Source organism: Oryctolagus cuniculus, chromosome 1, assembly GCF_964237555.1.
Source record: "Oryctolagus cuniculus chromosome 1, mOryCun1.1, whole genome shotgun sequence".
Classification (NCBI taxonomy): domain Eukaryota; kingdom Metazoa; phylum Chordata; class Mammalia; order Lagomorpha; family Leporidae; genus Oryctolagus; species Oryctolagus cuniculus.
Window position 1 is genome coordinate 236073705 of NC_091432.1, and position 16318 is coordinate 236090022.

Here is a 16318-nt window from a genome sequence, read left to right on the forward strand (position 1 = left end):
CTCTCCTCTCTCCCGCGGCCGTCTCCCCCCAGGTCTGCATCTGAACACCCCGCCCCCTGTGGTGAGGCCATCGCAGGGGCGTTTCGGGCCCACGGGTGGCCCAGGAAGTCTCCCTGCTGAGGTCCCAATGTAAGCTCCGCTGTCCAGGCCCTCCCCAGTAAGGCCACCGTTCGTTGCAGGTGGCAGGGACGCGGCTGTCTCTCTAGGGGCCGTTGTCAGCCGACCACGCCAGGCTGACGCCTTGCCTGGCACCAGAGCCTCACCGGCTCCTCCAGCTGCTCCTGGGGTGCCCCAGGCCCTGGGGGTCAGCCACCCGTGGATCAGCACCTGTTTGCGCTGGGGTGGAACGGACTGGGCGTGTGCCCCGAGCAGGGGGCGAGCTTGGCACGGGAACTCCTGGCCCGGGCCATTTCCCAAGCCCCGTGCGAGCTCGCCCGTAGACTGGGCTGTGCCTGCGCCGGGGCCCCCGCCGGGCTCGCTCCCCCTCGCCCCTCCGCCTCGTCTCCGCTGCGTCCGGAGCAACGGACGGCTTTGCCTCCTGGCGTGGGTTCCAGCTCGGGAGCTTCGCTTGCGATCTGCCCTCCTTTCTGCTTCCTCTTATGGAAGAAATTCTAATAGGAGGGCTATTTCCATGAAAAACATTGGTTTAATACTAAAATGAAAACAAATAAAACCAAGCCTCCTGGAAAAACCAACAGTGCCAGCGGTGCCTGGCCGGCCTGGGCGTGCGGCTCCTGGCCAGGGCGGACACGCCCTCCCGCGGGGACACGCTCTCGGGCGTGGGGCTTCTGCCCCTGCCCCTGGGCACCGGCAAAGCAGGGCTGTCTGGGGCCGGCCTGCTCAGCCACGGGGAGGCCGGGGTGAGGACACGGGGACCGCGGTCCAGTGTCCTGTGTCTGGCCTGGGTTGATGTGCTCACGCCTCCGCCCAAAGCCTGCTGCTGGGCCCTTCTTGGTAACGGGGCTGGGCAGGGGGCTTGTGTGGAAGACCCCGGCGCCAGGCCTGGGCGAGGCCGGTAGCCCAGGACCGAATGTGTGGCTCCCGTGTGGGTGGCAGGGGCCGTCGCCTGCTGCCTCCCGGGTGCGTCGGCAGGAGGGGGAGGGAGAGCAGAGCCAGGACGCCCGCCCCGGTGTCCCCGCGTCCCGAGTGCGGGCTTCACCGGCTGCACCCAACGCCGGCTCCAGGGTGGGGTGTTTTCGAGCAGGCTGGACTTGACGGGCCCTGGCGGCTCCCTCGGCGCAGCGGGCAGCCCTGCTCCTTGCGGGGAGAGACGTGGCCCCCGGCCCAATGACGGCAGCAGGCGCCGTGGACCCAGCTGCTCAGACGCCCTGGGCTGCTGCCACCTGACACACACCACTCCCCTCTACAGTCCTCAGTTTTGTCACCTGTGAAATGGGGGCAGTGCTCTTCCATCCTCTCTCAGGGCACAGCCGGGCCCAGGGCCGAGCGGCTGGGTATCCGTGGTAGCCGCGAGGGGGGGTTTGGGGGAAAGCCTAACGGAGCCAGACGCCCTGCCGGAGCCCCATGGTCCTGCTGCCCCAGGACGAGGCCAGCTGTGCATCCCGCAGTGGGAGAGAGGGCGGGGAGGCGGCCTGCCTCACGTGGGTGCCAGGGACCCTGCTGGGCAGGCACTCTGCAGCTGACAGTGTCCACGGCATGGGCTGGGCTGTGCCCTGGGCACCACGGCCCCTGCTCCTGGAGGCCCCAGGCTGGCCCCGCCCACTTCGAGGCTGCCTCACCTCTCCCAGGAAGCTGGGCTGGGGGCCCACTGGGGGCCCTGGCTGCTCTTGCTCCTGCAAGCTGTACCCCACCCCGAAGTCAGAGATCTTTCTAGAAGGCAGGCGACATCGCCCTCTCCTCTTGAAACCTCCATGCGTCCCCTCTCCCTTGGGAAGAGGCCAAATCCCTGTCTGGACTGAGTGTCCCCGCCCGAGCCCCTGCCCTCCTGTCTGCACCCCCAGGCTCCCCGCTGCAGGGGCCTCAGCTTCTCCGGGCCCCCTGAGCACCAGCCCTGGCCCTGGTGTCCTGGTCTGAGCTCCCATGCCAGCTCCGCAGGGGGCCTCCCTGCCCTCCCCTGACGCCCAGCGTCCCTTGCAGCTGCCTGTGGCTCCCTAGAGGTCTGGGACTTGGCTCGAGCCCCCCTGCCACCCACCTGTGGGGAGAAGTGCTTGGACGACAGAGTCTGGGCCAGGTCCCCTGGGAGCCAATGCTGTCACTGCAGGGTGTCCGGGGACAGCAAGTTCAGGTTCAGCCAAGGCCCCAAGGCCCCTCCCGCAGGCTCCGGGGATGACCCCACCCAGCGGGGGCGGGAACCCCGATCTTCCCACCCAGGGAGACTGCCCCGGCCTGGACCGGTTCTGACTGCGCTGGACGGCTGTGTGGCCGGGGAGCCGGTGGGCAGGGGCGGGAGGACCCGCGCCCCCAGAAAGGTCTGCACAGCCACCACGGCAGCCCTGGCCTCTCACCCGCCAGTCTTCTGCCGGTGCCGAGTCCCGCAGGGCCCGACGCCCTGGTGGCAGCTCCAGCCGTGCGGCTGAGGGGCAGGTCCAGGGTGGGGGCACCGTTGTGGATGCCCCGAACACCGCTGCTGGAACCCAGGCGGCCTCATTAGCGACCACCTCCGCCGAGGCTGCTGGGGCTGACAGCGGGTCCCCGGAGCGACCTCTGTCTCCACGGCCTGCTCCCCGGGGCGGCATGCCCAGTGCGCCGGCCCCGCTCACCGCCGTCGGAATTCACCGGGACTCTGTGTCTCAGGTCCGTCTGGTGCCTGCCGACACCGTCTCGCCTGGAAATGCCATCATCTTGCAAGGCTTCCTTGGCACCGGGTGGGTCCAGCGAAGCCAGGCCTCTGTGGACACAACATGGAAACAAAGCCGTGTTACACACAGCAGCCGGCCAGGAGGCCAGGCGACGCCAGGCCTGCTCTGCCCGCTGCTGTCACCACGCAGCCCCTGTGTGACGCAGCCGCTCGGCTCGGGGCCCACGGGAGGCTGTTAGTCTCCTGTGTCAGGGAGGGAGGTGATGCCCCCACCCCCCGGCTGGCTTTGTTTCTGCGTGTGGTTCACTGGGCTGGGGGTCCTGGTGGGCGCGCAGGGGGAGAGAAGTCGGCTTGTCTGGGGGCAGGTGGGGCGGGGGCGGCGGCAGGAGGCTTTCTCTTCTCGGGGTGACAGGAGCTTTGGCTCCTGGAGGGCTCGGCGTGCTCCCACGGCGTCTCTCCCAGGACTGCTTGGGCCTGGCCGGGGCCTCTCACTCACCCCGACTCGTCCTGATGGGGCGAGACCGTGGGCTGGACCTGGGGTGCTGGGATCGCACCCACAGCTGCCCCCCTGGACGTGGGGGGCCACAGGCATGACCACATGTTCTGGGGGCCTGGGATCCCTCCCTGGGCGCCAGAGTGGGCTCGGCAGGCACCTGTCGCAGCGGCTGTGACCCTCTGCGTGCGGAGGGAGGCTCTGGCCAGGCTGGGGCTGGGGTCCTGGGCTGAGCTGCATGGCCCTGAGGCTCACGGGTAACTTGGCACCTTTGAGAGACGACGAAGTCAAAGGGGGCCATCAGTGGCCCTGGCCTGGCCTCAGCAGAGATTAGGACGTGGACAGTCACAGAGGGTCACCGCGTGGGGCACAGGGCCAGCCCTGCCCTCCGCTCCATCCCAGACCTCAGCTTCCGGAACTGTGCCTGTGGCCCTTCGCCGCGGCACCCGCCCCCCCCCCCCCCGCCCCCGGAATGCTCCGGAACCCGGGCGATGATGGCTGCGCGTTGTCCAAGGCCCCTCAAGGGCTGGGTTTTCCCAGGTAACTTCTCAGAGAGAGAGCGGGGGATCAGCAGGGGCCGGTCCCCAGGCGGGGGCTGCGGCTGGGGCTCCAGGAGCCAGCTCGTCCTGCTCTCGGTCCTCTCTCTGCCCCTGCGGTGGCCGAGGGCCGGTGGGAGGTCTGGGTTGGAGTCTGGCTCAGCCACACCTTCTTGCAGCTCCCCGCCTCTCTGAGCCTCTCCCCACCTCCGAGCTGGGCTCTCCGGGGGAGGGACCCACACGGGTGAAGCCGGCGGGGCAGGGCAGAGGCTGGGCGGCGTCGGCAGCTGCGGGAAGCCGGAGGGGCAGGGCACTGCGCCCTCACAGCCTCTGGCACGTGCCAGGCCCCTCTGCCCCCTTCTCCTGTGAGTTTCGGGGGGACGTGAAGAGCTGCTGCTCACCCCCAGTTCCGACCGGCCAAGCTGGGGGACAGGGTCGCGCAGCCAGCGGCTCGGGCCTGGTCCCCACACGGCAGCAGGTGCCGTGTGGACTTGGGCAGCCGAGGAACTCCCCTGCCCCAGGGTGTCCCCTGCTGGTGGGGGGTAGTACCAGCCTCCCTGCCGGACCTCAGCCCCGCGCCCCCCGGCCTCCTGGGCCCTGCAGCCTCAGGGTCCCGGGGACCAGGACCTCTTGAGGGACAGCAGAACCTTGGCTCCGGGGCTGGGCTGCCCGCGTTCCTGCGCCCCCTCTGCAAGGGCTGGGGAAGAGAAGGGGTGACCGGATCTGGCTACCGCCCCGGGGGTCCCCAGATAGGCAGAGCCTCTGGGAACAGGGACGACCCCTTAAGGGCAGGAGGAGGCGTCAGCCCCCTGGGGAGCAGCCCTGGGTGCTGGTCACGGGTGCTCTGAGGGCGGAAACGGACAGCGGGACCCCGGGCCATCTTGGAAGAGGAGGAGGAGGCCCGGAAGAGCCACTCTGCTGCAGCTCAGGCAGCGGCGGGAGGCACCGGGCGTCCTGCTCCCCGGCGGCCCCCAGCCGGCTCGGTGCTGGCCGGGGGCCCACTGCTCCACGGGCTGTCCAGCAGCAGGAGGGCACAGAGGATGCCGGGCCTGGGAGACTGCTGACCGCTGCTCGGTGAGTCTGGGTGCAACCGGCCGTGCCTCCCTCTGGCTCCAGAAGGCGTCAAGGGTCAGCGGCAGGTGCACGGGGGCCCCCTGTGGAGGTCTGGGGTCGGGTCCCGGCTCCTCACGATGAGCTCATGTTTTGGGTGGGTCCTTGGCCTCATCTCTGCACCGGAAGCATGGCGGCGCTCTCTCCCGCGGCTCCCTGGGAGGTGCGCGGCTCCAGGAGCAGCCGGCATTGTGCCATCACCAGAAACAATCTTCCCATGAAAACTTATTTGTGTTTATTTGAAAGGCAGAGAGAGGGAGAGGGAGAGGGAGAGGGAGAGGGAGAGGGAGAGGGAGAGGGAGAGGGAGAGGGAGAGGGAGAGGGAGAGGGAGAGGGAGAGGGAGAGGAAATAGAGGGAGAGGGAGGGAGAGGGAGAGGGAGGGGGAAGGAGAGGGAAAGGGAGGGAGAGTGAGGGGGAGGGGGAGGGGGAGGGGGAGGGAGAGGGAGAGGGAGAGGGAGAGGGGGGAGAGGGAGAGGGAGGGGGAGGGGGAGGGGGAGAGGGAGGGAGAGGGAGGTCTTTCATCCACTGGTTCACGCCCCCAATGGCTGCAATGACTGGGCTGCACCGGCCGAAGCCAGGAGCCGGGAGCTCCGTCTGCACCTCCCCTGCGGGTGCCGGGGCCGAGCTCGTGCGCCGTCCTCCACTGCTCTCCGAGTCGCATTAGCAGGGAGCTTGGTCGGAAGCGGAGCAGCCGGGACTTGAACCAGCGTCCGTGTGGGGTACGTGGGCAGCGGTGTAGCCCCCCATGCCACACGCTGGCCCCACCAACAGCATTCTGGTTGTCATTCCCCCACTGCCCTGGACCGACTGGTCAGGCTGCCCAGCATGGGCGCTGTTCTCTGCGTTTCCTGGGGGGACGGAAGCTTGCCCCCCCAGGCTGGCAAGAGTGAGGAGCCCTGCACTGGTCACCGTGCTGTCCAGGAGCCCACACGGCCAGGCCCTGCCAGCTTCTGACGGTGCCTGGCGCCCTTGGGGGCCCTGGGGTGGGCACCTGCAGTTGTGCTAGTCCAGGCCAGAGTTCAGATGCCAGCTCCCAGTGACCGGTGTCTGCAGCCCTGACCGTCAGAAAGGAGGCCCCGGGGTCCTTTGGGAAAAGGACAGCGTCCCTGAGGGGGAACCAGGGAGTGGGCACCGCCTTTCTCATGCTCAGAGCTCTGACACGCACACACACACGTGCACACGCCACACATATGCACACACATGCACACGCCACACACTCGGCACACACACTCAGCACACACCACACACTCGACACACACATGCATGCACGCACACCTGGCACACATATATGCATGCACATTGACACATGCCCACATGCATGTAACTTGCATGTGCACACACATGCACATGGCACACACTCGGCACACACACTCAGCACACACCACACACTCGGCACACACACACATGCACTCGACACACACACATGCATCCACGCACACCCAGCACACATATATGCATGCACACTGACACATGCCCACACGCATGTAACTCACATGTGCACACACACGCACACATTTCTGACAAACATGCACACAACACACAATTGCACAAACGTACACACAATCCTCACACATGCACGCGTGCACACAACGCACACGTATGCACTTTCCCTGGTCACATACGACTTGTGCAAGTTGTAGGAAGTAACACGGAGCGCCGGGACTGACGCTGCCCCGCTGCCCGTGGCCTGCGTGCAGACCTCTGCGTGTGGCACGTTGCCCACCCACAGAGGCTCTGCCCCAGAGCCAGCCCTGCGGCCAGCCCGTGGCCACCCGCCCGCCGCCCCTCCCCGCACATTCGCAGGACGCTGTTTGGTCAGGGGAGCGGGATGGCCCAGGCTCTGAAAAGCCTCTTAATTCACTGATTCCGGCTTCTTCAACTCACGCCTGCCGCCCTTGGAGAAGGGGTGAGGCAGGGCGCCCTCGGGGCCTGGGGCGCCCGCGGGAGAGGCTCCCACCATCACCAGGGCCTGGTAGGCCTCCAGCTGTCAGCTCCGAGAGCAGTCGTCCCTGGGCCTGCTCTAGGGCACCAGGGAGCAGGCAGGAGCCAGGGCCGGCTGTGGCCTGGTGAGCTGCCCCGGGGCTCCACGTCCAGGCGGCTGGGCCGGCGCGGGCACCCGCACCAAGAGGTCCCCCATCGGGTGGATGCGTTCGGCCCGTCTTAGGCGCCCGACCCAGCCGCACTGGAGCTGCAGGCTCCACCCATCAGAGCAGCTGCAGAGCCTTCCACGTCCCAGGACAGGCCGGGCGGGGTGCGCTGCGATCTTTTTGTTTTGTTTTGTTTTAACCCAAAGTTATCAAACTTCGGGGGCCTCCTGCACGCACTGTTTCTCTGGGTGGGGGCGCACGGGGTGGGGACCGTGGTGGGGGGACTCCCAGGCCGTCCCCCCCTCCCAGGCCCACCCGCCCTGCTAGCTCGCCAAGAGAACTGGGGCGCCGCCCCCACCCCCGCCCCGCGCCCGCGCCCGCGCCCGCGCCCGCCCCCGGCCAGCCCCTTCCTCGCCGAGACTCGCCCCGTTGTCCCCACCCCCTCGCCCGCGGCGCCCAGTGGGAGGCGGGGGCCGGCCTCGCCGAGTCCAGCGCGGGGCTCTGATTTGCTGCGGGCGCCGGGGATCGACAGCCTCCGCGGGCGCCTGCCAGGAGGGAGGGAGGGCGCAAAAGGGGGAAAGCGCCCGGCGCCGCGGCGAGCCTCGCACTCCGGGTCCTCGTACTCCGGCGGAGCGCCCACGGGCAGCGGGTCGCGGGGCGGCGGCGGCGGCGGCTCGGAGGAGGCCAGAGGGAGTCGGGAGAGGGGCAGCAGGAGGAGGCGGAGAAGAGGCGGCCAGGGCGAGCGAGCCGAGCCGGTCGCGGCCGCGCCTCGGGCCACCGTCGAGCCCTCCCGCCCGTGGGCGAGCGCGCCGGCCGCCCCCTGCCCGACGGAGCAGCGCCACAAAGGCGAGCGGGCCGGCGCCGGGCTCCCTATGCCCTCCTGAAGCCGGGCGCCCCCCGCCGAGTCCGCTGTCCGGGCCGCGCCCCGCGCCCCGCGCGTCCCCGTGCGCCCCGGCCCCGCGCCCCGCCGGCATGGACGCCCACACTCGCTGGAAAGCGCGCAGCCGGCTCCGCCTGGGCGCCCCGCTGCTGCCCGCCCCGCTGCTGCCGCTGCTGCTGCTGCTGCCCTGGGCGCCGCCTCCGAGCCGCGCAGGTAAGGGCGCTCGGGGGCGCGGGGCGCCGGCGCCGCTGTCACCCCCGCGGGCGCCTGCACGGCTTCCCGGCCTGGCCTGTGGTATGCAGGGCGCCGACACCGGGAGCGCCGTTCGTCGGGGGCCCACGGAGAGCGCGAGGCCCGCGCAGTCCCCGCCGCCGCCCCCTCCCCAAACGGGCGGGGTTGTGGCCGGGGCCCAGGGACAGGCGCGGGGTTGGGTCAGCCGCAGGGGCTGTCCGGGACGCTGCCAAACTTTTGTCCTAAGCCGCGCGCTCCGTCCCACAGCGCACCCTGCGGCGCAACTTCCTCCGAAAGCCGGGGAGGGTCGCCCCCTAGAGTTGACGCGGGCGGGGACTCCTTGGTGGGGGGAATCCCAGGAGCCGGATTCTCCCCCCACCCCCGCCCCATCTCCCCCTCCCTCCCCAGCGCTGCGCACGCCCCCCCCCCATGCCCCCTCAGGCTTCCGTCAGTCCTGGGATCCTTCGGGCACTTGGGGGGGGGCAGCTTTTAAACCAAAGCCACGCCTCCCGGCTGACCACCCTGGGGGGGGCAGCTTTCCTGGGTCCCCTGCGCAGAGAGGGTGCCTGGAGAGGAGGTCTGGGCTGTGGGCGGGTCCGCTGCTGGTGTCCACGTGTGAGATTCCTCCTGCCAGACGCCAGCCCTTACAAGGAAGGAGCCCGCCTGGGCGGGGAGGGCCCGGGAGGCCGGGACTTGTCCTTGCCTGGCTTCCTGCAGCCCCAGCTCTGACCCGCGGGGGCCTGCGGGAGGGCGTCCCCGAGGTGCCCTGCACAGACCTTGGGGTCAGAGCCCGGAGCCCTGAAGTCCCGAGGAGAAGGGGCAGGGACAGTGGCAGCAGAGGGGTGGCCGGCGGGCTCCCGGGACAGCTGCACCGCCCGCTGCGCTGGGGCCAGAGGCTGCTTCCCCGGGCCTTGGCTTTGAGGACAAGTGGGAAGAGGCAGTTCCCACGTCCGCTTGCACAGGCCCTTGGCCCTTTTCCTGGCACCCTGAGAGCACTGGTGGCAGTCAGGGTGTGGGGGCTGTGGGCGCCGGGGAGGAGAGAGGAGCTTCGCCCGGCTCCTAAGACCCGGGGTCCTGTGTCTGGGCTGCCTGCCCCAGGCTAAGTGGCCGAAGTGTGTTTCTCGAGGTGACGTTGGACACGGGGACAGTAGACACCCCCAGAAAAGCAGTGTTTGGGGGTGGGGGTGGTCAGGGGCCCAGCATTGTCTTGGGCTTCCCCCAGTTACTTGGGAGGGCGCCCCTGGGGACCGAGCCCTCGAGGCTGGGCTGGGCTCCTGCTGGTGCCCTGCGCTCCGGCCCCACCCCTGCCCCAGGCTCTGATTCCCAGCTGGGGGCTGGTGGGGGGCAGCCGCCTGGGTCCTGGGCTTCGCCAGCTGCTCCCCACCCCTTGGGCGGGACCCGCCGCTGTGTGGTGCGTGGCCGGGCGCTGTCCACTGGACACGCGGAGGGAGGCGGGCGGGAGAGGCGCGGGCTGCGGGCGCCGCTCCCCGCTCCCGCTCCCGCTCCATCTCGGGAGTCGCCAGATGTTTTCCGAGCTCTCTCTCCGAGAACAGCTCTTTTTTCCTGCCTTCCTCGTGGCCAAGTGTGTGAAGGAGGGAAAAGTTAGGCTCACTGCGGGCTGTTCAGAGGATGGGAAATGAAACATGACCCCAATATTTGGAAATTGAGGTCATCTCCTGGGCAGGCCATTGGCGGCCTCCAGCCACGTGGTGGCTCCTGGCCGCGGTTCGTGGGGAGAGCGGGCCAAGTCCTGTGCGACTCGACAGGTACCAAATGGTTAACTCTGACGCCGTCCAGTTGGCCGCCGAGCAGCGTTTCTGTCCCCTGCCCCCCGAAGAAAGTCAGCGCAGCCTCCGCAGCCAAGTTCGCTCCCGCCCTCCCCCCATCTGGCCCATGTGGCCGTGGCCGCGGGGGCGGGGCTTGTGGCCGTTGCCCCCGGGGGGCTGTGGCTGACCAGCCGTGCCTTTCTGGTGCTCACAGCCGCTGCTGTCGCCCCGGGGCGCTGGCCGGAGCCTGCCCGGTCACCCCACCCCTCAGACACTTCAGAGCTTGCTCCATGGCCGCACCCTTCGCCTGGTCCCGCCCCGCCTCCTCCCTGCGCTGCCCCCACCGTCCCCTCTCCCCAGGGTGCAGGCTTAGTCCCCCCCCCCCCCCCCCAGTGCAACGACAGAGACAGGGCTGCTGCGGGCACCGTGAGGGCCAGACACGAGCCACCTGCACCCACCCAGGAGTCACCTGGGCCCAGGCTGCCCCCTCCCCCCAGGTCGTCCGGCTCCGGGTGTGGCTTGGAGACAGTTACACTTGGCAGTGAGTTTGCTGGACCCTCACCCAGGCCAGCTAGGGGACAGAGGCCAGGGGTCAGGCAGCAGGGGTCCCTGGCTGGCTGGTCTGACTCCTGTCCCTGGGGGAGCGCTCTGACTCCCCCCTCACCCTGGATCATCAGCTGCCCTCTGGGGTCGGCCCACAGAGCTCTGGTCCAGCCCCAGGGCGCAGCCCAGTTGGCCCTGGAAGGGACCAGGTGTTCATGGGCCAGCCCAGTGTTAGCGTCCAGCCGTTCTCCCTCCTGCCCTTGTTTTATTACTGGGCCACAGGCTCACCAGTACCAGCTGGGCCACTGTGCCACGGGCACAGCCTGCCCGGCCCCGAAGGCTTTGCACCCCAGCCTGGGGTGGCAGGAGGCAGAGGCGAATGGAGATGGGGCCTCTGCACTGGCTCCAGGCACTCACAGTCTGTGGCTGAAGCCTGGTTTTCCTCTGGGGCCCATACGGCTGTGCTGGACATGAGGCAGAACAGCGTAGGGGGCGGCCGGCCCTGGGCACACTGGGGGGCTTCCTGGAGGAGGTGGCGTTTGCTGGCCGCCCTTCCTCCTCGTTCCCTGGCTGCCGCAGAATCCACTGGAGTCTCCTTGGCAGGGCCCTCTTCCTGCTCTGGTTTTAATCTCGCCCTGGCCCCTCCTTCCTGGCAGGACATCCCTGGCCGTGTCCCGGGCTCCCTGGGCTGCCGCCCCTGGCTGGGGAGGCCCTCAGAACGCAGCTGCGCCCAGGAGCTGAGGAGGAGCAAGAGGGGGAGGGTGGGGGTCAGGGAGCAGCCGTTCCCTTTCCGGGGCCGGGAGGCGGGGCTGGCGTAGGGACAGCCCGCTGCACCGAGCTGGGGACCAGGGCTCCGGCAGCCAGGGCTTTGGAGGGGATGTCCCCGGGCAGCAAGGCACCGGACCGCTGTGCCCTCTCTCGAGAGACGGGCAGGCAGGCGGCCGGCAGGGGCCTGTGTGGGCCTCGAGCGTCGAGCGTGGCTGGAGGGTGGGGCGGCCACGTGCCTGCCTTGCTGAAGCGACCGCGTGTTCGTGTGCAGTCAAGGACGTGCACGCGTGTCTGCGGGGTTCCAGCCTCTGTGAGCGTGCACACACATGCGTGTGTCCCTGTGCGGCTCCGGGTTCTGCCGCAGGGCAGGCAGGGTGCAGGGTTCCCCGGCCGAGCGGGGGTCTTCTTTGCTCAGAGGCTGTGATGTCCTCTGCCCCCACTCTGGGTGTCCTGCTCGGCCGGCTCGGCGGCCGTCGGGGCGTTGCCAGAGGGTCCTGGTGAGGTTTGGAGCCTGGCTCCTGGAGCCCTTGGGCCCTCCGGCCACGTGCTGAGCCAGCAGGAGGCCAGGCCGCCTGGGCCCCGCCCCACCAGCTGTGCCCTGCCCAGCCCCGGCCCGGGTTTTCCTGGGTAGGAAGGGGCAAAGACTTCGGGTGTCAGGATCACGACCTGTGTGTCGTGCGGAGGGGACCCCGTTATTCCCGTCATGACCCGCGGGGACCCCGAGGCAGCCCCCGTGCGGGCCACACCTGCGCCTCCCTCCTGCGTCCCGGGGACAAGGGGACACGGGCGTGCCAGCGGCCAGCTGTGGGGGTCTGTGGTGGCCCAGGCCACTCTCCTGTCCTCCTCAGAGTACCCCCTCTTTGCAAGGACGACTTGGGGTCCGGAGGTGGACCCCGCCTGGCCCCGCTCTGACACTGTGGCATGGTGTGAGGACATGTTCCAGGGCTGGGCCAAGGGCTGGCTTTGCCGTCTCCAACGGCCCCCGGAGAGAAGTTTCTAGAATGAGCTGGCAGTTGGCCGCATGGGTGGACGCCCGGTGTGGGCGACTGGGGTCACTTGGCGTCACCCCCGTCGGATGGGCTGAGCCATCGCATTGTCGGCGTCCCCTCCGCGCAGCCGTCTTTCTGGGAGGTTCCCAGGCTCGCTAATGAGTCCCGTCAGCAGGACGGCCGCGGTGCCGTGTGACTCAGACCTGAGACGGAACCGCAGTCTGACCCAGTTTTCTCAATGCAATTACGCAGCCCTGCGGGGGCCACGGCCGCCATGCATGCACCGTCCCCGGGCCGGGCCCGGCCTCGCTCTCTGCCGCCTGTGGGAGGGGCCTGCCTTCTCCCGGGGACGCCCACTCTCCCGTCCCCCGCTTCCTGCCTGTGCCCCAGTCCTGGGGGTCCCAGGGGCCTCTCTGTCATTTTAAACAAACGCTGCCACAGTGCACGCCCCTCCCAGGGAGCATTGCGAGGAGACACTCTGACGCGCGCTGCAGAAGTAGCGGTCCCTCAGCGGGGGGGGGTGGCAGGTGTGACGTGGCCCCGCCTCCTGCCCCTGCCCGCGGAGGCTGCACAGACGGCGGTGCCTTGGCTTGAGGGTGCTCACAGGCCTCCGATGCGGGAGACCTGGGCAGGTGCACAGGTGGGCAGCGGGCAGTGGGGGCTCTGACGCCTCCACCGACGCCACGGGTGCCGTGCCGTGAGAGCAGGAAGCCCGTGGCCGGGCCAGTCAGATGGTGGCACCTGGCAGCCCTGGTGGGGCCCTGGCCAGTCAGATGGAGTAGGGTGGGGTGGGGGTGTTGGCGTGCTGGGGGGGCTGGCGCTTTCCCACGTGCTCTTCCCTGGCTCTGGGGGTGGTACCCGTGCCTCCCCCTGCACCAGGTGTGTTAGTCCGTCCTGTAGATGTGCAGGTAGACGCTGGCCATCGTCTGCTGGTCACTGCTGTTGAATGCACTGGCCCCAGGGGCCTCCGACCGGGTGGGGAGAGGGTGGCCTGGCTCAGCGGGTCCGTGTCCCTCGAGAGTCCTCAGTGGCACAGTGGGTAAAGCCGCTGCCTGCAGTGCCGGCATCCGTATGGGCGCTGGTTCAAGTCCCGGCTGCTCCACTTCCCATCCAGCTCTCTGCTGTGGCCTAGAAAAGCAGTGGAAGATGCCCCAAGTGCTTGGGCCCCTGCACCCGCGTGGGAGACCCGGAAGAAGCTCCAGGCTCCTGGCTTCTGTCCCGAGCCTTGGCCACTGAGACTGTATGGGGGGTGACCAGAGCTTGGAAGATTTCAGCTCTCTCTCTGCTTTTCAAATAAGTCAATGAATCCCAAAGGCCACAGCTGGCAGCGCGTGGTTTTGGGGGGGGCTGCACTCTCTGCTTGTTTCCAGCTATAGCAGAACCCAAGCCGGGGGGGTGTCTGGGCGTCGCTGTCCCCCTGCCGCGTAGCGAGGCCCCCGCTGGGGGGTGGCAGACAGTGGTGGGTGTGGGGGGCTGGCCCGCTGGAGGGGTTCACTTCGTGGCCTCGAGCTGGGGGCCTCGTTGGTGTGGGAAGCTGGAGCCATGTTGCAGGGACCCTCGTGGGTGGGGGCAGGGGGCGGGGGCTGTGCCCTGCCTTGCTGCTGGCCTTTATCACGTCCTTCCTCTCTGGGGACCATCCATGGGCTCACGACCCACATGGCCGCAACGGCCAGGCCTGGGCCAGGCCAAAGGCAGGAGCCGGAAGCTCCACCCGGGTCTCCCACGTGGGTGGCAGGGGCCCGAGCACCTGGGCCGTCGTCTGCTGCCTCCCAGGCTGCGCACGAGCAGGGAGCTGGGACCTGAGTCAGGCGCTGGCGGGGGTCGGGGTGGGGTGAGGGGGTCCCAGGCAGCGGCTGCCCTGCCCCCTCTGAAACTCAGCACAGCTCCGCCCCCACCCCCTGAAGCTCCGCAGGGATGGGCTCCACCCCCGCCCCGCCCTGCCCCAAGGTTTTGAAGCTGAGCCCTGAGCCCACCGCCTTGGGAAGGGAGGGCTCGCAGCCGGACTCACCCCTCCCTCTGCTGGTGCCTCTCCCGGCACCCAGAGCTCCCTGGGGACGGGGTCGGGGAGCCACCGCCTCTGGGCTGAGACTGCCCCCACCTGTCAGTCTGACAGGACGCAGGCACGGGGCCCACGCTGGCCGGGCGCTGTCTGGGCAGCCTGGCTCCACAGCTCCGGCCGCTGGGCTGTCTCGTGAGTGAGTTCCCTGGGCTCTGTGTAGCAGTGCCGCCCTGCGCCTCAGTTTCCCCATCTGTAACGTGCGTGTGGAAGTGATGAACCGGAGGCGTTCATGCGTGGTTACTGTCACGTGTGTCGAGTGCGTGATGTCAGCAGGTAACACAGGTGCTCTTGCTGCGGGGCTGGGGGCTGGGGGCTGGGCCCTTTGAGAGGTTGCGGGGGGAGGCCTGGGGGCCCCTCTTTGGCCTCTGTTTAGGCCCCAGGAAGGTGCAGGCTGGGCTGAGGGTGTGAGCGCTGGACTCTGGCGCTGCTCAGCCGGGCCGCCCCCCCCGCAGGTGCTCCTGAGGGGTGGGACACGGGACACCTGCCCGTCACTGTGGTTCCCTGGAGGGAGGGGCCCCGGCTCCCCAGCTCCGGGGACTCCGGCTCTGCGGGGCAGGGCCGAGGGCCGGGAGAGGGACGCGTGGTCTCAGTGTGCGGGGCCCTACGGGGCTGTGCGGCCTCTTCAGGACAGCCCCGCCGGGCTCAGCCACCCAGGAGCGCTGTGAGCATCGCAGAGGGGGCCCCGAGTCGGCACCGCATGCTGGGGTCCCGCAGTCGGCTGGAGCGCTTTGGGCATGTGGCTGCCTGGGGCTCCCCAGGGAGCAGGTCCAGCCTCCAGCGGGGAGGGGCTGGGGGCTCGGTGAGGGTGGTGGAGGGGGAGCTGGCAGAGGGAGTGGGGACCCCTCAGCCCGGCTCCAGGGCCCCTGCCTTGCAGCCGCGTGTTCTCGGGTCGGGGTGGAGGCTGGGGGCAGAGGCCCGTGGGGGGGGCTCTGTGGGAAACCCCAGTGCTGCAGAGCAGGGTGACCAAACCTGCCTCCGTCCTTGGGTGGCGCCTGACCCCCCTCCCCCCGCCGGCTCTTTAAGGAGAGGAAACCCCGGGGATGGGACACAGGAGTCCGGCGTGGGGCTGGAGCAGGTGAGCTGAGCCCGGGGATCAGGTGCGGCACACAGGCAGAAGCAGCGCCCACCGGAGGAGAGAGGCCCCGCACGGGGAGCCCGTGGCGTGTCCAGCAGGGGCGGGGCAGCGCCGCCTGTGTGTCGCTCCTGGCCCTGCCCGCCGCGGTCCGCTGCCGCTGGTGGTCGTTGGGAAACCTGAAAGACGGGGGTCTCCGCCCTGCTGCCGTGGGGCTCAATGGTTAGCGCAGAGGGCACCGAGCTGGTGGCTGGGGCGTGGGGCGTGGGTGACACGTCCCCCGGGGGGCTGTGGGCCCCTCCTCGGCACGCTGAGCCCGCGGGGGCCGCTGCAGGCTTCCTCTGCCAGCAGCGAGCCCGGGCGCAGGGAGGAGGCCCCGGCCTTGGGCCATTTGCAGAGGAGAGGACGATGGGGGGGGCTGTGGGGCTCCTGCAGGCCCAGGCCGTTCAGCTGAGGGCCCGGCCCTGGCGAGGCCGCCCTGGGGAGCGCTTGGGCACCAGGGCTGGCGGCCCGTCCCTGGGGAGAGGTCCCTGGCGATGTTTGCGGTGGGAAGGGGTTTGGACGTGAGGAGAACCCTGAGGGGTCTGGGCCTGCCAGTGCAGAGTCTCCCCGTCTCGGGTGGACCCCGACAGCCAGCGTCTGCCCACACCAGGTGGTCCCCACGCTGGAAGGGGCTGGAAGGGGCAGTCCCTCGCCCCAAACTCGGGCCTGAGCACCGGGAGAAACTTCCTTGCTCCCGGCCAGTGAGGAGGGCCCGCCCTGCCTGTCAGTGCGTGGGGGAGGGGCGGCAGCATGGCGCGGCTCCCCCGGCTCCCCCGCTGGGGACCGCCCCCTGGCTCCCGGGCCCCCTAGGACGGGAGGCTGCAGGGGCGTCCTGGCGGCCCCGAGACCCCTGGGCTGGGAAGGGAGCTGCACTTCCGGCCCCGGTGGAGATGGGGTCACTTCTGGCTGTCTGTTTTCCGTGGAGCCGTCATCCTGGCAGGAGGGGAGGGGGAGAGGGGGTGGCGGAGAGGCCTGGTGACCTC

General features: G+C 69.6%; 1 protein-coding gene and 1 long non-coding RNA gene across 5 annotated transcripts in view; one reads left to right on the plus strand and one right to left on the minus strand.

The window, feature by feature from the left end:
* Positions 1-1251: 1251 nt before the first annotated feature.
* Positions 1252-2603, minus strand: LOC138847546 (uncharacterized). The gene is made up of 3 exons (XR_011385425.1): positions 2466-2603; positions 2153-2215; positions 1252-1385 (listed from the first exon to the last, which is right to left on the minus strand). It is a non-coding gene; the product is annotated as an uncharacterized lncRNA (long non-coding RNA).
* A 1129-nt stretch (positions 2604-3732) lies between these two features.
* COL5A1 (collagen type V alpha 1 chain) overlaps positions 3733-16318 on the plus strand; it is a 106488-nt gene continuing 93902 nt past the window's right edge. For 3 of the 4 annotated variants that reach the window (XM_070066680.1, XM_070066679.1, XM_070066682.1), the window contains exon 1: positions 7811-8078. In XM_070066680.1, the coding sequence (XP_069922781.1) occupies positions 7958-8078 (121 nt within the window). In that variant the 5' untranslated portion in view covers positions 7811-7957. Of the gene's footprint in view, positions 3792-7810; positions 8079-16318 lie in introns of those variants that run through there. The other variant, XM_070066681.1, reaches the window with a different exon arrangement.